This window comes from Natator depressus, chromosome 5 (assembly GCF_965152275.1).
Source record: "Natator depressus isolate rNatDep1 chromosome 5, rNatDep2.hap1, whole genome shotgun sequence".
Lineage (NCBI taxonomy): Eukaryota > Metazoa > Chordata > Testudines > Cheloniidae > Natator > Natator depressus.
The window spans coordinates 111,226,903-111,245,193 of record NC_134238.1 but is presented as its reverse complement, the minus strand read 5'-3'; the positions used below and the strand labels follow the sequence as shown (position 1 = coordinate 111,245,193).

The 18,291-nt window shown below is 44.7% G+C and overlaps 2 protein-coding genes across 2 annotated transcripts; both read left to right on the top strand.

The window, feature by feature from the left end:
• Positions 1-4,127: 4,127 nt before the first annotated feature.
• Positions 4,128-4,703, top strand: LOC141988292 (interferon beta-like). Its single transcript, XM_074954125.1, has one exon. The coding sequence runs from the start codon at positions 4,128-4,130 to the stop codon at positions 4,701-4,703; it is 576 nt and encodes a 191-aa protein (XP_074810226.1).
• Positions 4,704-16,999: 12,296 nt separating this feature from the next.
• Positions 17,000-17,575, top strand: LOC141988290 (interferon beta-like). The gene has a single exon (XM_074954124.1). It carries the CDS (start codon positions 17,000-17,002, stop codon positions 17,573-17,575), a length of 576 nt encoding a protein of 191 aa, XP_074810225.1.
• Positions 17,576-18,291: the final 716 nt, after the last annotated feature.

Below are 18,291 nucleotides of genomic sequence, written 5' to 3'. Positions count from 1 at the left end.
CAGACCACACACCACACACCACAACCTCAACTCCGCAGCTTTTGTGTTTCTGCCCGTTAACAGATCATTTTCACCCACAACATTTGTAGTTGCAAGTGTTTGGAGCAGTAGCTCATTGTGATGAAATGAAAGGGAGGATGGAGACACAGGCATCCTAAGGGGAAGACTTCAGGCTGTCCTGGTACAAAGCTGCTTGTCCCCTTCCTCCCCAATGAGATGTGTGTGAACTGTCAGGTTTCCATGTATGCAGACTCCGTATCTCCCCCACCACCACCATCAGGGAGGCTTACGTGGGTCTAATTTTCCCCCTCCACCAGTCAGGTTTGGGTACACTTGGCTCACAAACACCATCAAGCTTGTACATATCCAACCCCTCCTGTCATTCAGGCTTGTAAGCATCTGCTGCTGCTTCCCTTTGCTCTCCCCTGGGTGCTCCCAAAACAAGCATGTGTGCTTAGGGACTGCATGTTGCACCAACAACCACCAGCTGAAGGAGCACAGTGCATCAAAAGTTCAGTTGAGCTGTGAATGACTAAAAATTACCCTAAACCCAATAGTTAAAAATTACCTGAAAGCAAAAAACAAAAACAAAAACCATCCATTGGACCAAATCTTGTAAGGATCTCGTTGCCAAGTTTGGGTATGTAGATAGTATTTTTGAAGAGCTATTACTCAGTCCCATCATTGTCTAGCATTAATTTAAGCTACACTCTAAATCTGGAGATTTCTTATTTAAAAGTTTTTAAAGAAGTCAAACAACCACTACATTAAATGTTCAAATAGTAAAAAAACAAAGTGCGTGTGAATTTTTACACGGATTCGAAAATTGCCTTTGGGAAAAAAACCAGGAAGGTATGTCCCATTTTAAATCCCTTTTGTAACATAGTCCAAACTATGGTGTCTCTAGTAGGAGACTAAATTCTTCACAGTCAACAGATGGCAGCATTGCAGAAGCTTTCGCCCTCTGTTCTCTTTAGCTGTGGGGTTCTCAAACATTTCATTAGGTGGGCCTCATCTTACAAAAATTGATCCTTTCCCCTCCCATTCAGGATCAGGTAACATTTGTGTGGCAGGTACACCAAACGCTTACAAAGAAAGGTAGTACTAGAAACGCATTTATATAATTTTAGCGGTCTTTAAAAGAACGTGGGATCTGCCAGTTCTCTGAAGACCATCACCCAGTACTCCATGTACTGCCACTGATTCAGGAAACTCAGTTTGGGACCTGCTGGTTTAGAGGCATCTACAAGGAGTTAACTCTTAAAACAAATGCCTCTCCTTTCTTATGGTGCAGTTTTTTCCAAGAGCTGTAGCCATCAGCTGTCCAAGTTCTTTCCTGCCCAAATCTTTCTCTTTTCATTCACTCCTTCATGTAGTTGGAGCCAAAGGTTATATTGACACAAAACAATCATCTGAGAATAATGAGAGCAAAATTAGACTGCATGAAAAAGTCACCACCCCCATAATGTATACCCCCCTCTCTGGTGGAACATGGCCGTAATATAGCACTTGGAGGCACTCAAACTCTTCAGACTCTAACTGCTTTGTTGCTCATGGAGTGCAGTGGGGAACCTCCTGACATTCATCCCATCATATTGTTTATAAGCTGTGCTATGTGGAAAATAATCCATTCATCTATTGAAGAAGCCATTTGATGACATGTATCATCTAAGATTTCAGGCCTTCCTGTGGGAAAGCCAACCACAGGGGGATAAAAAGGGAGGAACATGCTAATAATACATCCCCACTTCAGCTCACTTTTATCCCTCCACTGGCAGGCAGGAGGGGATACTCGCAGGTTTCTCCCCAGCCTTCATCACAGAAGCAGATGAGCCTGTGGCTTCTACAGAGAACACAAGGACTTTTCACACAGAGCCACTGAGTTTCTGCATCAGTTGTTGGGCCCACTCAGAGCCCCGTTCCGGTCCCTGTCAGCGAGGTTCCATTCCAGCCATGAAACCAGGGCTTCCTTCAGACTGCAGTTGCCTCAGACACTCTCTGTAGGTATCATTTTTGTGCAGCTGACATGGAGAGATGCACCCACCAGACCTGTAGTAGCACTGCCCCAGCTCAATGCGCGTCTGCTCATTCCAGGCCCCACACATGGATCATAACTGTATGGAGAACACCCCAAGAGGGAACTGGGTGCAAATGCGTCTGACTCCACGGCACCTCATCTCACCCCACACACACTTCCATGTGGCACAGGGAAGAGGCATAAGCAGAGGGCTCTACCTCTGCACGGATCCTCTGCAGCAGGCTGTGAGGCCCTTGTAACCAACTTTTCTCAAATAATAGACTGGTTCTTTGCCTACTTGCTGCAGGGAAGATGGAAGTAGGGGTGCTCGGGTTGAGCAGCATCAAGTAATATTAGCAAGTGAATGCATGGTCTCCATCATATACAGTGTTTACAATTTTGTTCAATGGCTTTCAGCAGCCATACAACAGCAAGTATTCCAGTGCCCCTCAATTGCTGTCACCGTATAGATTTACTGAAGAAGATGATTTGGCTCCCCCGCTCCACATTACCCTGTGATTACTTTGTTACCTTATCCTCTCCTAGTATTCATACTACAGTACTTATTTCCCTCTCTCCTCAACATCTTCTCTGGACTTCACCCTCGTGTGGGATAAACATCCCCAACACCCATGGAAAGTAATGCGAGAATGGGGAGCGTAGTGCATGGCAATCCGGGGGCTCTGGTAAGTCTGCTTTCTCTGCACTACAGAAACTTTCATGTAGCTGATGCAAGACTCTGATATTTCTTATCAAAGTGCAGGAAGCCTTGGGAGACTCTAACCAAATTAATATGCACAGAAATGTTTTCATGGTTTATTCAGGTGATTCTTCCTTTCTAATTTCAGTGAAAATAGTTTTCTTTTTGGATGAAAACACATTTTTCTGCCACGATGGCAAAATCCAGCACAACAGTCTGTGCTAGGGGAAGAGAACCAGAAAATGAAATATGACCACAGGGAAACAAAGAGGCTAAAACAAAGCAGAAGAATTTCCCTGCCCACGCCAAGGAGAAAACAAAAAAGTTAAGAGAAGGAACTAGCAAAAACGGTGAACACTGATTTTGATTTTTAGAAAATTCTTTGAATGACTATACCCAGGGACATGCCTCTTAAAAATACAAATCAGGACTTCTCTTCATAACCTCCTTCTGGCCGCACTGGAAATCACAATCATCCATGTGGGTACCTCTCTAGTATCTGTAACTAATTGCTCATCCTCTTTTACGAATTACCCTCCATTTTTCACCACTGTCAGCTACTCAGAGTAACTAATAGGACAACATGTTCACACCGTCTAACTGCATCGATTGCTCAGCTTCAGTATATACATTGAGATCTGGAAGTAAACAAAAAATGAAAAAAGGTTCCATTCTCTCAGAGCTCACTCTCTATCTCCTGTGTTTTCCTAGAAGGAAGATACCGATATTTTCTGGTGTCTACATATTAAGTGTGCTTTTCAGGTTGCATGACTGAAGTTGAAATTTACCATTATTTTTGGGAGGCCTAACATAGGTGCTGCCATACCCCCTGGCTTGAAGTGGTTTCCTTCATATTCACGGTTTACAGTTTGGTTCAATGGCTCTCAACAGCCCCACTACACAAACTGTTCCAGCTCCCCTGAGGCCAACCCTTTCCTCCCACTTTCTCCAGGCCTGAAAACTTTAAATATACCTAAACTAGTTTTGTCTGTCAAATGCAGGAAGTGATGAATGAGAAAAGTGTAGGGTTTGATGAATTGGCGGTCTTCTCACTACCACTTCTGAAGTGTGGATGATCTTATTAAATTAGATCTTTAATGCATCATGAAAAGCCTGTATGTATGTGGATCCAGCATAAGTGAAAGGGGTTTGGTCAATTTCACAACAATACAAAAAGGAGGAAGCGTGGAAAAAGAATCTAGAAAGCAGTGAATTATACAGAAAGAAAAAGACTGAAGCCTCCAGGAGGGAAAAACCTTAAAAAAAAACCCAGAAAATGATGAAACAAAAATTCTGCAGCCAATTATTTAAAGTCAGAGACATGAAGGAAAAACACAGCAGTCTACATAGGACCCTCAACAAACTCCAGGCTCAAGGTTCACACAAAGAAAAGAAGTGGAAGACATCGGCATGACCACAAGGTGTTTGCTGCACATTTGCCTCATACTGCTCTTCTCCACTGAAATCTCAGCTCAGCTCTGTACCATGCTTCACTTCCAGCAGAACAAAGTCAACAAAGAGAGCTTGGAGCTTCTGGAGAAAGTGAGTGGAAATCTCCCCTCACAATGCATAAATGAAAGGGCAGCTTTCAAACCCACCCAGGATGTCCTCCAACTCCCAGTGTCCCAGAAGGAGAATGCCAAGGTGGCAATTCAAGAGATCCTCCAAGAGATCTTCAACATCTTTAGCAAAAACCTCACCCAAAGTGCCTGGGATGCCACTTCCATAGTCAGGTTCCAAAATGGCCTTTACCAGCAAATTCAGCGGCTGGAGGCATGTTTGAGAGCACAGACAGAGAAGGGCTTAACCAACCCAGAAAGTCAGGACCTCCGGATCACCAGTCGGAGAGTGAAAAAATACTTTCAGGGGATAGATGCTTTCCTGAAAGAAAAGCAATACAGCCTGTGTGCCTGGGAGATCATTCGCGTGGAAATACCCAGATGTTTTGTGCTGGTTGACAAACTCACTCGAAGGCTGAGTAACTAAGGTACAGTACAAAACTTTTCCCTGGAGTAAATGAATACACATTAAGGTAATTTATACAGCTGAACAGAGATAACGGATATTTTATAACTCTGCTTATATAGGGTCTGATCTTTCTTCTATAGGATCAGTGGCCAAATCGCAACTGATTTCCATGGCAGCAGCTTTAGGCTCTTCCTGTCCTGTCCTGGAAATGGATTTTCAGTGACATGGATTTATTTTTTGGTGTTTCTACTATTATTTATTTTTGCACATCTTCATAATCTCTCACATATCAGTACTGTTGTGCAGTAGGGAATTGGCAGACCATGCAACAAAGTACACATATGTGGAATCCTTCGGCACCTCACCAGCACTTTGTGGTGTGGGAGGGAAGGAAGTATCATTATCTGATGACCAAAGTACTCTGACTTCGACATACGTAGTGTGTTTCTACAATTATCAGCATGGCTATTAATTAATCTGTCCTCATGAGAACTATTTCTAGTACTCCAAGGTTTGAGAAGCTTCCTAGAGACTTTTTAAAAAAATATGAACATACTAAAAGACTTGCGAGCTTACGTGCGGAAAAGATATTGTCATTTAATTTCTTGAGATCAATTCAATGAAAATTATATTTTTTCCCTTTGTATTTCAACTATTTCCAATTTCATTTCAGCTCCAGATGCTGCAACTCCTGAGGTGAAGACAGACGAATGCAGTGGAATCCCTCCTCTCTGCAGGTTCTTCCCACAGTGACGTCTAACACTCCATAGTGCTTGACATATTACGCCGTACATTCACTTTCATGAAATTCCAACTGCACAAATTTCATTTTATGTGATAATATTCTGTTCATTTACTCAGGTTTAAAATGCAAAATGAAGGATATCGATGCAAAAAAGTTACAAGACAATTAAGAATTTTAAAAGAAAGGGTTGGACCTTAAACATTGTTGACATTGTGTGTTTGCTCTATATTTCTGTGGTTCAACTCTTCTCTGATCCAATCTCACCTCTGAACTGTAACATGCAGTATAACCACTGTATAACAGCATAACACATGTGAACTGGAACAGCTTCCAAACAAGCTACCTGAGGCGGGAGTTCCATTCAGAGATTCCAACGTAGACTCATCAGCCAGCTGGGCATCTGGAGACAGGTTTGGTTGCAATGATGGAAAGCGGGACTCTTTTACCAGGACGGAAGGATGGACCTTCAGCTCACCAGGATGAAGGTGAAGAGATACCAGTTATTTCCTCTAGCAGACAAGCAGTTCAGCATCAGCGCTGGCAAGAGAATCCAAGCGGAATTACACAGTTTTCAACTACAGGACAAAGTCACAAAGAAGTTTAGAAATTAAAAATACCAACCTTTTTAGAAGGACTAACTGAAATCCATGAACATTTTAGACATGATTTACAATGAGATGCAGTGGAATTTTAAAAGCTGTTGCGACTATTTATTCTATTTGTGCATTGTGGAAATAGTTTCAGATCATTTTATGATATTTGTAACAGGATATTTATATCAGTCTATTATTTATTGCTCTTATTTATATTTTATCGAAATTAATTGGAATAAATTATTATTTTATACAAATTGGCAACAGAGTGGTAGTGATTTGGTTAAAAAAAAATCCAACCAAAAACTCTAATATTGTTCAGCCTTAAAACCCGAAGTCCAGAAAGTACTTATGCACGTGACTTATAGTATGTGACCCATCCTACTGGTGTTCATGCTTCCAGTTGGGAACATACTTAGATACACGGATGAATCAGTGTGCAAGTTCACTGTACTTCCATAGGAAAAAAAGGAGCTATGGAGTGATAATTAGTCTTTCCACTGTAACAAACCATGCACCACACCTGATCTCTGCCTCTTTTTCCTCTGCTATTTTTTCCTTGGTTGTTTTCCCTGAGCAGATAACTTCTTCTTGTGGATGTTTGGTGGAGTAGATGTGCTGGAAGAGGCCAAACTACTGCTGGGAGCGGGTGCGGGGGGAGAAGAGGGCACCAATCAAGACAGTATACACCTTCAAACACACACCAGTTAAGTTACCATTTAATTAGCTTGCTCATAACTCCATCAATCAGGTTTGTGTGCCTTCACATACCACCTCCCCACAATACATTTACAAGCACCACCCCGCCCATTAAGTGTGGGCTTCCATGAATGCTCATCATTTGTGTGTCCCACACACACATTCAGTTCCATCATTTTTGTGTGAGCGCAGCACAGACAAAATTCATTCTTGAGTGCACACCACAAACAAAATTACATGTGAGTAATGACAGCGGGAATAGGGCATTCGAATGAGGATTATCAAAGCTTCTCTGTCACCTCTCAAATGCAGCCCCCAGTTTGGGGGTGTCAAGCTTCCTTCCCCACTCTGAACTCTAGGGTACAGATGTGGGGACCTGCATGAAAGACCCCCTAAGCTTATTCTTACCAGCTTAGGTTAAAAACTTCCTCAAGGTACAAACAGGGAAAGAGCCCACTTGGAGAGGTCTTCCCCCCAAAATATCCCCCCAAGCCCTACACCCGCTTTCCTGGGGAAGGCTTGATAAAAATCCTCACCAATTTGCATAGGTGAACACAGACCCAAACCCTTGGATCTTAAGAACAATGAAAAAGCAATCAGGATCTTAAAAGAAGAATTTTAATGAAAGAAACAGTAAAAGAATCACCTCTGTAAAATCAAGATGGTAAATACCTTACAGGGTCATCAGATTCAAAATATAGAGAATCCCTCTAGGCAAAACCTTAAGTTACAAAAATATACATTCCATTCAGCACAGCTTATTTACCAGCCATTTAAACAAAAGGAAATCTAATGCATTTCTAGCTAGATTGCTTCCTAACTTTTTACAGGAGTTCTGAAGAGCGTTCCTGATCTGTTCCCGGCAAAAGCATCACACAGACAGACAGACAGACAGACCCTTTGTTCCCCCCCACTCCACTTTGAAAGTAATTTATCTCCTCGTTGGTCATTTTGGTCAGGCGCCAGCAAGGTTATCCTAGCTTCTTAACCCTTTACAGATGAAAGGGTTTTGCCTCTGGCCAGGAGGGATTTTATAGTTCTGCACACAGAAAGGTCGTTATCCTTCTCTTTATACTTATGACAGGGGGAATACATCAGTCAGTTACTATCCAGGAACAATACTGAATTCTTCTGAAAAAGTCTATGCCCCAAACCTATTCTGTGCGAGAGAAAAACTATTCCCATTCATGCCAGCAGACCTTGAAGTAAAAAAGGGGCCATGCTGAGTAGAGAATTCAGTTGAGCTCTTTGACAGTATCACCTGTATCATAAGGAGCAGCCAATGCCTGTGGGGAATCCCAGCTCCCATTTCTTAAAAGAGAGGAAAACTGTGTAAATATCCCCCACTGAAGTTCTCCCACATCCTTCCAATGCTGGGCAGGAAGGAGAAGGAGCAGGTTGGACCCCAGCCTTCCTCATGGAAGTGGCTGTCGTTCCATCTCCACACTCAGCAGATTCTATGGTTTCTGCACCGATCAAAAAGGTCTCTCCAGACACAGATCTGCAGCATCTGTCTCAGCTCTGGTCCCATTAGATTCCCCGCCCCAGTCCTTTCAGTGACAAAGAGTATTTTCAGAACTACGATCCACTTACACAAAACTTGGTGGAGAGGTGGACCCTCACTAGATCTGATGTCACCAGCAGGTTTATCGCTATAATTTCACTCCCCCTCCAGGGAAGAGCTGAGAAAAGAAAAGGAAAAAAAAGTAGAAATCAGCTGTTGCCACCAGCTAAGTAAAAACCATGTGCACAAACCTCGTAAGACACCAAAAATACAACCCTGTTCTTAAAAAAGGTAAATATTAAAAAAAAAGAGAGAGATAGAGAGAGAAAGCTAATCGCGTCTTTCTAGACATTTCCTGATCTATGTAGATATCTGGGGTTTCAAATGAGTAGTTTCTAGGTATGATACTGATAATATTTCAAACCTGGCCCCAGGCTTCTGACAGCAGAGCTGCTGCCTTCTCGAACTCTCCAGTTGGGAGGACAGACAGACAGACAAAGGGAGAGTTTTTCCTCCATTTTAAGAAGTTCCAGCATGGTGAGCACTCACTTCCTTTCACTTACGCTTTGCAAAGAGCCTTTTTACCCCTTTACAGGTAAAGCAAGTAGAGAACAGCTGCTACGATGGATTTTACATCTAACTGGCTGTCCATAAAAGGGAGCTACCTCCCCACCTTCATTTAGCACAACAGCTTCACAAAACTTGCAGCCACCGGCCCCCCTCTGGCCTTGGGGCCACCGGTTAAGCCGTAGATTCCTCCGCCTCCTGTAATTTCACCTCTTGGAGATTCCAGCATGCCTGTCTCTCGCTCATCCCCCTTTGTTTTGCTGCTCTCCAGTCAGTTACTGCAGGATTCTCTGTCCACGCGGTGCACTTTGATTCCAGTTGTCGTAGAGTCACTGTGCGACGCTCTGGAACTACTCCATACGAAGCCAGTCAGGACTCTGGGGGAGCATGCTTCCAATCTTTGACCATAGTGTTTCCAGGGCAAGAAGCTTACACAGCTTCGACCTTCCTGGGTCTGACCTTAGAGCATTAAGCATCCCCTTTTCACACTGTGCGCTTCCCACAGTGAGTCCGCACAGGCGGGGTCCTGGGGAAGCGAAAGGGCCCTGTGCCCCAACTCCCTAGTCAGAGGTGACTCTTAGCCAGCGTTAACAGAAGATTTAGTCGTCCACAGGAACACAGCGTAGAATGGAGCTTGCTATTACAGACATCGGTGACTTTCAGCCAAGTCCATCTTGGAAATCCTGAGCCAGACATTGTAGAGCTGTGCAAAGGGAGAGGGCTGCGCGTTGGAATTGGAAAATTCACCAAGGCACAGCTGATTGCCCAGTTGGAAGAGAATGATCACGCTAAGTAGCCGGTTCCTGAGCCAGCTGGGGCCGCGAGAGAGGCTGGGAGCAGCCAGGCAGACCCTGGGGTCATCCCAGCCACTCACGCAACCGGGGATGCGGGAGGGGCTGAAAGCAGCCAGGCAGCCCCAGGATCCATTTACCTGACCAGAAGGAGATCTTCCTGACCGAGTTCCCAGTTGGTGGAGCTGAGACGGTTGGAGTTGGAAATGGGACTGAAACTGCCTCCGTTTAAGGAAGGGGATGATACAGATGCCTTCCTCACTGCCTTTGAGAAGCCCTGCAATGTGCACCACGTTGGCTTGCAGACGGGCTTCGGCATCTGGCCCCCTTACTGGGTCCCAAAGCCATAGAGATGTTCAGCCAGATAGATGAGGTGGAAGCAGGGGACAATGAACTCTTCAAACAAGCCCTGCTGCCAACATTTGAGCTGACCCCGAGGCATACAGGAAAAGGTTCCAGAGTGTGCAGAAGACCCAGGGGATGACCTATCTGAAACTGGTCACGCTGATGGGGAAATACACCCACCAATCGGTAAATGGGGCCAGGGTCCAGACCAAGGAGGATGTGATTGAACTAATGGGGCTGGAGCGATGATATGAACTCTGTCCCCCTGACCTGAGGATGTGGTTCATGGACAAGAGGCTGAAGGACCTGCGCCATGCAGGGCAGCTGCCTGATGAGTTTGTAGACAGCAGGTCGGGATATGGAATGAAATCCCGGGGGACAGGACCACCAAGAGGACCAGCTGGACCTGAGGTGTAATTACTGTGGGCAGGGGGGCCCACAGATGGGCCCGGTGCCAAAAGCTCAGGGACAGGATGAGCAAACTGAGCCCTCAAAGGGTTAACTGGGTGGGAGCCCAGCCGGAGGAGGGTCCCCCAGAAGTACCGCGCAGGCTACTGTACCTGGCCCACGATGTCCCTCTCTCGGGACACCAGGGAATCCAGTGCAGCAAGCAGAGGCTGCTACCGTACTTTTACTGGCCCAGGATCTTTGATACCATCCAGAAGTACTGCAGGTCCTGTGACCCCTGCCAGAGGGTGGGGAAGGCCCGGGACAAAGGGAAAGCAGCTTTGAGGCCCCTGCCCATCATTGAGGAGCCTCTCCAGAAGGTGACCCTGGACATAGTGGGACCCCTCAGCAAAGCAACTCGGACAGGGAAAAAATACATCCTGATGGTGGTAGATTTCACTACTCCCTGTCCAGAGGCGGTGGCCGTGTCCTCTATCGAGGCAGACACTGTGGCAGATACACTGCTGACTCTTTTCGGCAGAGTGGGGTTCCCCAAGGAGGTCCTTACAGACTAGGGCTCCAATTTCATGTCAACTCTGCTCCGGTGCTTGTGGGAGAGGCGTGGGATCCAACACACCTGGGCCTCAGCGTGTCACTCTCAGTCCAACGGGCTGGTGAAGAGGTTCAATGGGACCCTAAAGATGATTCTGAAAACCGTTATGAACCAGCACCCACAGGACTGGGACAAGCATTTACCCCACCTGCTGTTCGCGTACCGGCAAGTGCCCCAGGAATCAACCGGGTTCTCTCCTTTCCAGTTCCTTTATGGGTGGAGAGTGAGGAGACTCCTGGACTTGATGAAGGACGAATGGGAGGGAAAGGCCTCCCCAGATGGAAAAAATCAGTGGTGGAGTACGTACTGACTTTCCCAGAAAAGCTTGCTAGGCTCACGGACTTGACCAGGGGGAATTTAGCCAGGGCCCAACGGAAGCAAAAAGACTGGTACAACCGCTCAGCGTGTGCCTGCTCCTATGCTACCGGGGACCAGGTGACGGTTCCCATTCCCTTGACAATGGACAAACTACAGGATGCCTGGGATGGGCCCTTGAAGGTCATCAGGCAGCTGAATGAGGTAAACTATGTAGTGAAACCCTTGCGGCCAGAGTCGGGCGCCGGCACAACAAGAGTCCATGAAAAGGTTACATTTCTTCTGGGACGATTAGATCCTCAAAATCTGAACACATCTTTAATGAAACGTATTCAACACAAGAATGGCCATACTGGGTCAGACCAAAGGTCCATCTAGCCCAGTAGCCTGTCTTCCAACAGTGGCCAATGCCAGGTGCTTCAGAGGGAATGAAGAGAACAGGTAATCATCACGTGATCCAACCCATCGCCCAGACCCAACTTCGCGCAAACAGAGGCTACCGACAATGTCCCTCTTCCCACCAGATTTTTCAATTTAAAGCGGATTCACCCAGTCCCTTAACTGTTGTCATAAAGACACACGTACATATGCTGGACATGGACATTAGAGAAGCAATCTGCGACGAATAAGTGGAACAAGTTTTACATTTCTACCTTTCTTGTATGACTCTCAGGGCCAAATGTTTAACAGACCTCCTGAAAGGCTTCCTCAACATTTGTAGGCAGATTTATTTGCAAGGCAAATTGGTCAGTTACATGTAGTTTCTGGATTTGCATAAGACTTGGTGCAAATGCTGAGGTTTGGCCCTAAAAGATCTGTTAGCTAGCACTCAAACAGGAAACTAAAACCTACCTCTAAAGCAGATAGCTAATTTATTTACTGGCTTTGAAAGATTGCTGCCACCTCTTCGGTATCTTCTGCCTGTCCGTAAGTCCTTCCCAGAAGGTCAGTAACAATAATATCCACTTTTATAAATAAAATATTTGCACGCCAAGAAGGGACACCATCAAGGTGAGTTCTCCTAACTCCCTACAACAAGTTACCACGTCTATGTTAAATTGAGGCGAAAACAATCAGTAAAGAAACAGATTTTTGTTTTGTGCCTTTTCTAGTTTGGAGTTTATTTATTGTTCCAAGGCAGCACAATCTATGGAGAATTAAAAAACAACAACAACAACAACAACAAACAAAAAAACCACACACATTTGGGCTAGGCCAGGAGCTAAGTAAATTCAAATCTTAGCAGCACAATTATTTATATGACTTACCAGCAATACTTACCCATCCAAAAAAGAAATTTCAAGTAGGCAATCTTTGATTTCATTTTGTATGAAATTTCTTCCAAAGGACTTATGGAACATGGAGGCAAAGATTTCAAAAGTAAGCGCAACCTGGGGTGATTCTCCACCCCCAGCCCCTTAACCGTGTGCCCAATACGGGCAAAGTAAATCACTTCTTGTTAACTTGCTGCTGAAAGAGTCCCTTCTGCAGATAGGGGTCTGGCAGCACGTGTACTCACACAATATAAAAGTGGTCAAGGACAGTCCGTCATTTAGTTTATGCAAAAGGTGATATCATCAGTGAGACTGCCTTTGAAGGAAGAAGGAGCTGGATATAGACTAGGGCAGAGATACAGTGCTTGTCATGGGGTGTAGGAAAAAAGAGTAGACAAGGAAAACTACAAAAATATCGTTGTTTCAGACATGCTGCAGTTACAGTAATGTAAGAAAAAGCATTGTAACAGGGTTTACTCACCATGATGCACTTCCTCAGGGCCAGGCCTGGCATCACAGTGTCCTTGTGGGGTAGCAGCCCTGGTCACCAGTCACTCTGGGGCTGTGGTGGTTTCTTTCAGATAACTCATCCCTCCAGCCAGGGCACAGTCTTTAGCCCGTTCCTTCCAGGGTCAGCTATCCAAACTAAAGTTCAAAACTATCTGAACAGAAATGAAAAGCTTCCACCCTCTCCACAGCTCTTCTTCAGCGAGGTCACATTCAGCCTGTAGCCCCCTCGCTGGGCTCAAACTACCCTTGCGCACCACTTCCTTGGGGCTGGTAGGGGAATCCAGTCCCAACCTCAATTCTGGGTTACAGCCCAGGGCCCTGTACTGCACAGCTACGTCAAATCCTCTACCCATATTGCAGTTTTCCCTGCGCCATTTCCTTCCTCACCTCTTTACTTCCCTTCTAGGTCTTCCAATCTGTCCCCTGGTTATTCTGGGTGCCTCCCTGATCACTCCAGACCCTGCAGGCACCTTCTGACTCCCTGCATTTTCTTTCCTCCAGCCCTTCCTTAGCTGGGCCCACTCAGCAGTTAAACCTGGAATCACCTAATTTCTCTCAGGTGGGGCCCATTCTGGTATCACGGCTGGCTCAGTCAGGGGCTCTCTATTAGTATCACCTCAGAGCTCTGGATGATCTCTGAGTGTTCATCTCTCTCTCTCCATATGTAGATTAATTTTATTCTCAGCCTCTGGCTCTGACCCTCTTACACCGATCACTGTAACTGACTTCTACTCTGGCTTATCTGTTTTCTTCTAATGATATTGAGCCAGCCAATGGTGCCAGGCTGCATTCCATGAGCTGAGGATCTGGCCCATTGTTCTCATGTTGGGCCAGATTCTGCCACCCCTAGGTTGACTAGTCCAGGCCCTGGTTACTGTGTTCCACTATGTTTAAATACAAGTAGTTTGTTCAATACAAGCTCTCCCAGCCTTATTGTGAAGTACCCCACGAGCAAAGATTACCATAATTTGGACCTTATTATTTAGACTGATTATGCTTCCATATTAGTTCAACAGCATTTCACCAATGGAGTTCTGTATACTATTGGGTGAAAACATATCACAATCACAATGAGACTCCATGAATATGTTACATGTCTTCTGGGAGGGTTGCTCCTCAGCCAAGCTCTCCCCTATCATCAGCCCTTCAGTGGCTTGGTGTGGTGGCTGTAGACGTAGCTGGAAGACAGAGGAAGAGCATGGCAAACATCTCTCCCTTTTTTCATGTTATTTCTTCCCTCTTGGCTTTGTCCCCCGCTCACCACTTCAAAGTCAGGTGAACATTACCCCATCGCAGTCCCAAACTGTCCACAGGAACGGGGGGCGGTGACTCACTGGAGAGTCCAACAGATTCTTTTGTTGCTGCCTAGGCCAGCATCCTTTTTTCCTGTGAGGCTGGGCTGGGTTTCTCCCGTACATGCCCTAATGAGGCGTGAACTGCCTCTCTGCTCTTGGAGAGTTTTTGCTTTGGCTTATTTTAAGCCATGAAGACACATTTTCAGCCTCACAACTCTAGACATGGAATTAGAACCTATAACATTACTATAACACTGCAGTAACAACAATTACTATCACATCACTATGACCACAATGCTCAGTGCATCTTGAGTCTTCCAAAGACACCCGACACAACAAACGTTGCATTAGACACCACACAATCATATTATAAGGATGAACACGGAGATGTAGGCTGTTCCCACGAGGTGTAGAATGTCTCACCATGAAACTGTTCCATTTCTTCTGGGAGGATTAGATTTTCAGTAGCTGGACACATCTTTATGAAACTTGTGGCCAGAGGTGGTGGTGGCCCTCCCGTTGCGGCCCTGCAAGTCAGTGTGTTCACCTTTCCTCTGGGTGTCTTCTTAGGGAAAGGATCCAGAATATCCACAGCTACATGCTGAAACAGAACCTCAATTTTGGGGAGTGGCTGAAGAGGGGCCTTGACCTGGTCACATTGCACCTGGACCATACAAACTCTTCTTCAAAGTCTAACTTCTTCACTACCCCTATCGTGCAGAGGAGAACTGCCTGACAATCATTCTATCACATTGTTTTGAAGCTGTGCTGCGTGGAAGAAGCTTTTAATCTACTTAAGAGCCATTTGGTGTTATCCATCATCTATGACTTTAGGTCTTCCTGTGGGAAAGCCAACCACAGGTGGACAAAAGGAAGGAAAACACCACCAATACATCCCCACTTAAGCTCCCCCTTTTCATTCCACTAGCAGGCAGGAGGAAATGATTTCTGTGATGAAAGCTGGGGAAACTGATGACACGATGGCTTCTGCACAGAACACAAAATCTTTCCAAACAGTGCACCTGAGTGTCTGCATCACTTCTAGGGCTTTGTCAGATCTCCCTTCCGGTCCCTATCAGCGTGGTTCCATTACAGTCACCCTGTCAGGGCTGCCCCAAGCTGGAACAATGGCTGCTGGGGGTGTGAAACTTCAATAAGAGCGACCAAAAGCATGGTCTCGTTCATACCCTGGGTTTGCAGTTTTGCTCATTTGCTTTCAGTACCCTGCAACATCTTCCCCTGGGATTTCACCTGGGTGTGGAATACAGATGCCCAACACCCCTGGAAAGTCATGGGAGAATAGGGAGCAGAGCCCATTACAACCTGGGGGCTGCGGTAAGTCTGCTTTCTCTGCTTTGCAGGGTGTCTTTCAAAAATTTAAAGCTAAAAATCTCAAATTTCTTATAAAAGTGCAGGAAGACTTGGGAGACTCAAACCAAATTAATATGCACAAAAATGTTTTCATGCTTTCTTCATGTGACTTTTCTTTTTTAATTTCAGTGAAAATAGTTTTCTTCTTGAATTAAAACAGATTTCCCTGCCATGATGGAAACTCCAGAACAACAGTCTGTGGTAGGGCTTGAGATCCAGAAAATGAAACATGTCCACAGGAAGTGAAGAGAATTAAACAAACGAGGAGAATTTCCCTGCCCAAGGGAAGGCCAATATTAAAAGAGAAGGAACCAGCAAAAATGGTGAACACTGAATTTCATTTAAAAAAAATACATTTGAATACTTTCATTCCAGGACACACTTGGTAAAAAACACATAATGTGACTTCTCTGCATAACCTCCTTCTGACCACATTGTAAATCATAGTCATCCACGTGGGTACCTCTCTAGCATGCGTTACTATACTAATTGCTCATCCTGTTTTATGAATTCTTCTCAATTTTTTACTCCTGTCAGCTACTTGGAGTGATCGACAGGACATGATTTTCACACCTTTCAGCTTCATCTATTCCTCAGCTCCACTGTGTATATTAAGACCTGGAAATTACAATGAGTTAAGGGGTCATTTTCTCAGAGCACTCTCTCTCTTATGGTTTCACAGAAGGAAGATGCTGATGGTTTGTGCTGTCCAGATTTTAAATGAGCCTTCTAAACGGAGGAAATCGTTAAAGTAGAGATTTGCCAAAGTTTTTGGGAGGCCTAACCCGTTCCTCCCACATTTAATTCTTCAATGCCTGGTGAACATTAAATATTCCTAAACTATTTCTGTCTCTCAAATGAAGGAGGTAATGAATGGCAAGTGCACTGTCTGACCAATTGGAGGTCTTTTCTGTACCACTGTGGAATTGTGGCTGACCTTCTTCAATTACAGAAATTAAAATATGACAAAATGCCTGTATGTCAGGGGTGGTCACTTTCACGCACACACAAAAAGAAAGAAAGAAAGAAAGAAAGAAAGAAAGAAAGAAAGAAAGAAAGAAAGAAAGAAAGAAAGAATAAGGAAATGTGGTTAAAGAACTAGAAAACAGCAAGAAAAACAGAAAGAAAAATTCTGAATCCTTCAAGAAGGAAAATCTTGTAAACAGAAAATGATCAAAGAAACATTCTCCAACCAAATACTTAAATTCAGAGACAAAAAGGAAAGACACAGCAGTCTACGTAGGACCCTCAACGAACTCCAGGCTCAAGGTTCCACACAAAGCAAAGGAGCGTATAGACATCATCATGACCACCAGGTTTTTGCTGCACGTTTGGCTCATACTGCTCTTCTCCACTGAAATCTTATCTCTGCTCTGTACCATGCTTCACTTCCAGCAGAACAAAGTGAACAAAGAGAGCTTAGAGCTTCTGCAGAAAAGGAGCGGAAATTTCCCCTCACAATGCATAAATGAAAGGGCAGCTTTCAAGCCCACCCAGGATATTGTCCAACTTTCAGTGGCCCAGAAGGAGAATGCCAAGGTGGCAATTCAAGAGATCCTCCAAGAGATCTTCAACATCTTTAGCAAAAACCTCACCCAAAGTGCCTGGGATGCCACTTCCATAGTCAAGTTCCAAAATGGCCTTTACCAGCAAATTCAGCGGCTGGAGGCATGTTTGAGAGCACAGATGGAGAAGGAATTAACCAACCTGGAAAGTCACAACCTCCAGATCACCAGTCGGAGTGTGAAACAATACTTTCAGGGGATAGATGCTTTCCTGAAAGAAAAGCAATACAGCCTGTGTGCCTGGGAGATCATTCGCGTGGAAATACCCAGATGTTTTGTACTAGTTGACAAACTCACTCGAAGGCTGAGTAACTAAGGTACAGTACAAAACCTTTCCCTGGAGTAAATGAATTCACATTAAGGTAATTTATACAGCTGAACAGAGATAACGGATATTTTATAACTCTGCTTATATAGGGCCTGATCCTTCTTCTACAGGGTCAATGGCCAAATCGCAACTGATTTCCTTGGCAGCAGCTTCAGGCTCTTCCTGTCCTGTACTGGAAATGGATTTGCAATTACATGGATTTATTTTTCTGTAAAAAGGAAAGGGGTACTTGTGGCACCTTAGAGACTAACCAATTTAGTTGAGCATAAGCTTTCGTGGCACCTTAGTCTCTAAGGTGCCACAAGTACTCGTTTTCTTTTTGCAAATACAGACTAACACGGCTGTTACTCTGAAACCTGTCATTATTTTTCTGTGTTTCTACTGTCATTTAGGTTTGCGATTCTTCATAATCTCTCACATATCAGGTGATGTTATGTATTGCATAATTGGCAGACCATGCAACAAAGTACGTATATTTGGAATCCTTAGCCACCTCACCAGTACTTTGGTCATCAAATAATGATAACCCCAAAGTACTCTGACTTCTATACATGTAGTATGTTTCTATTATGAGCATGGTTGCTATTTATTAATCTGTCCTCATCCTATACCACAGCTTGAGAAGTTTCCTAGAGACATTTATAAAAAATATGAACATGGGACTCTCTGACCAGGAAGAAAGGACCAACAGTTTCCCAGGATGA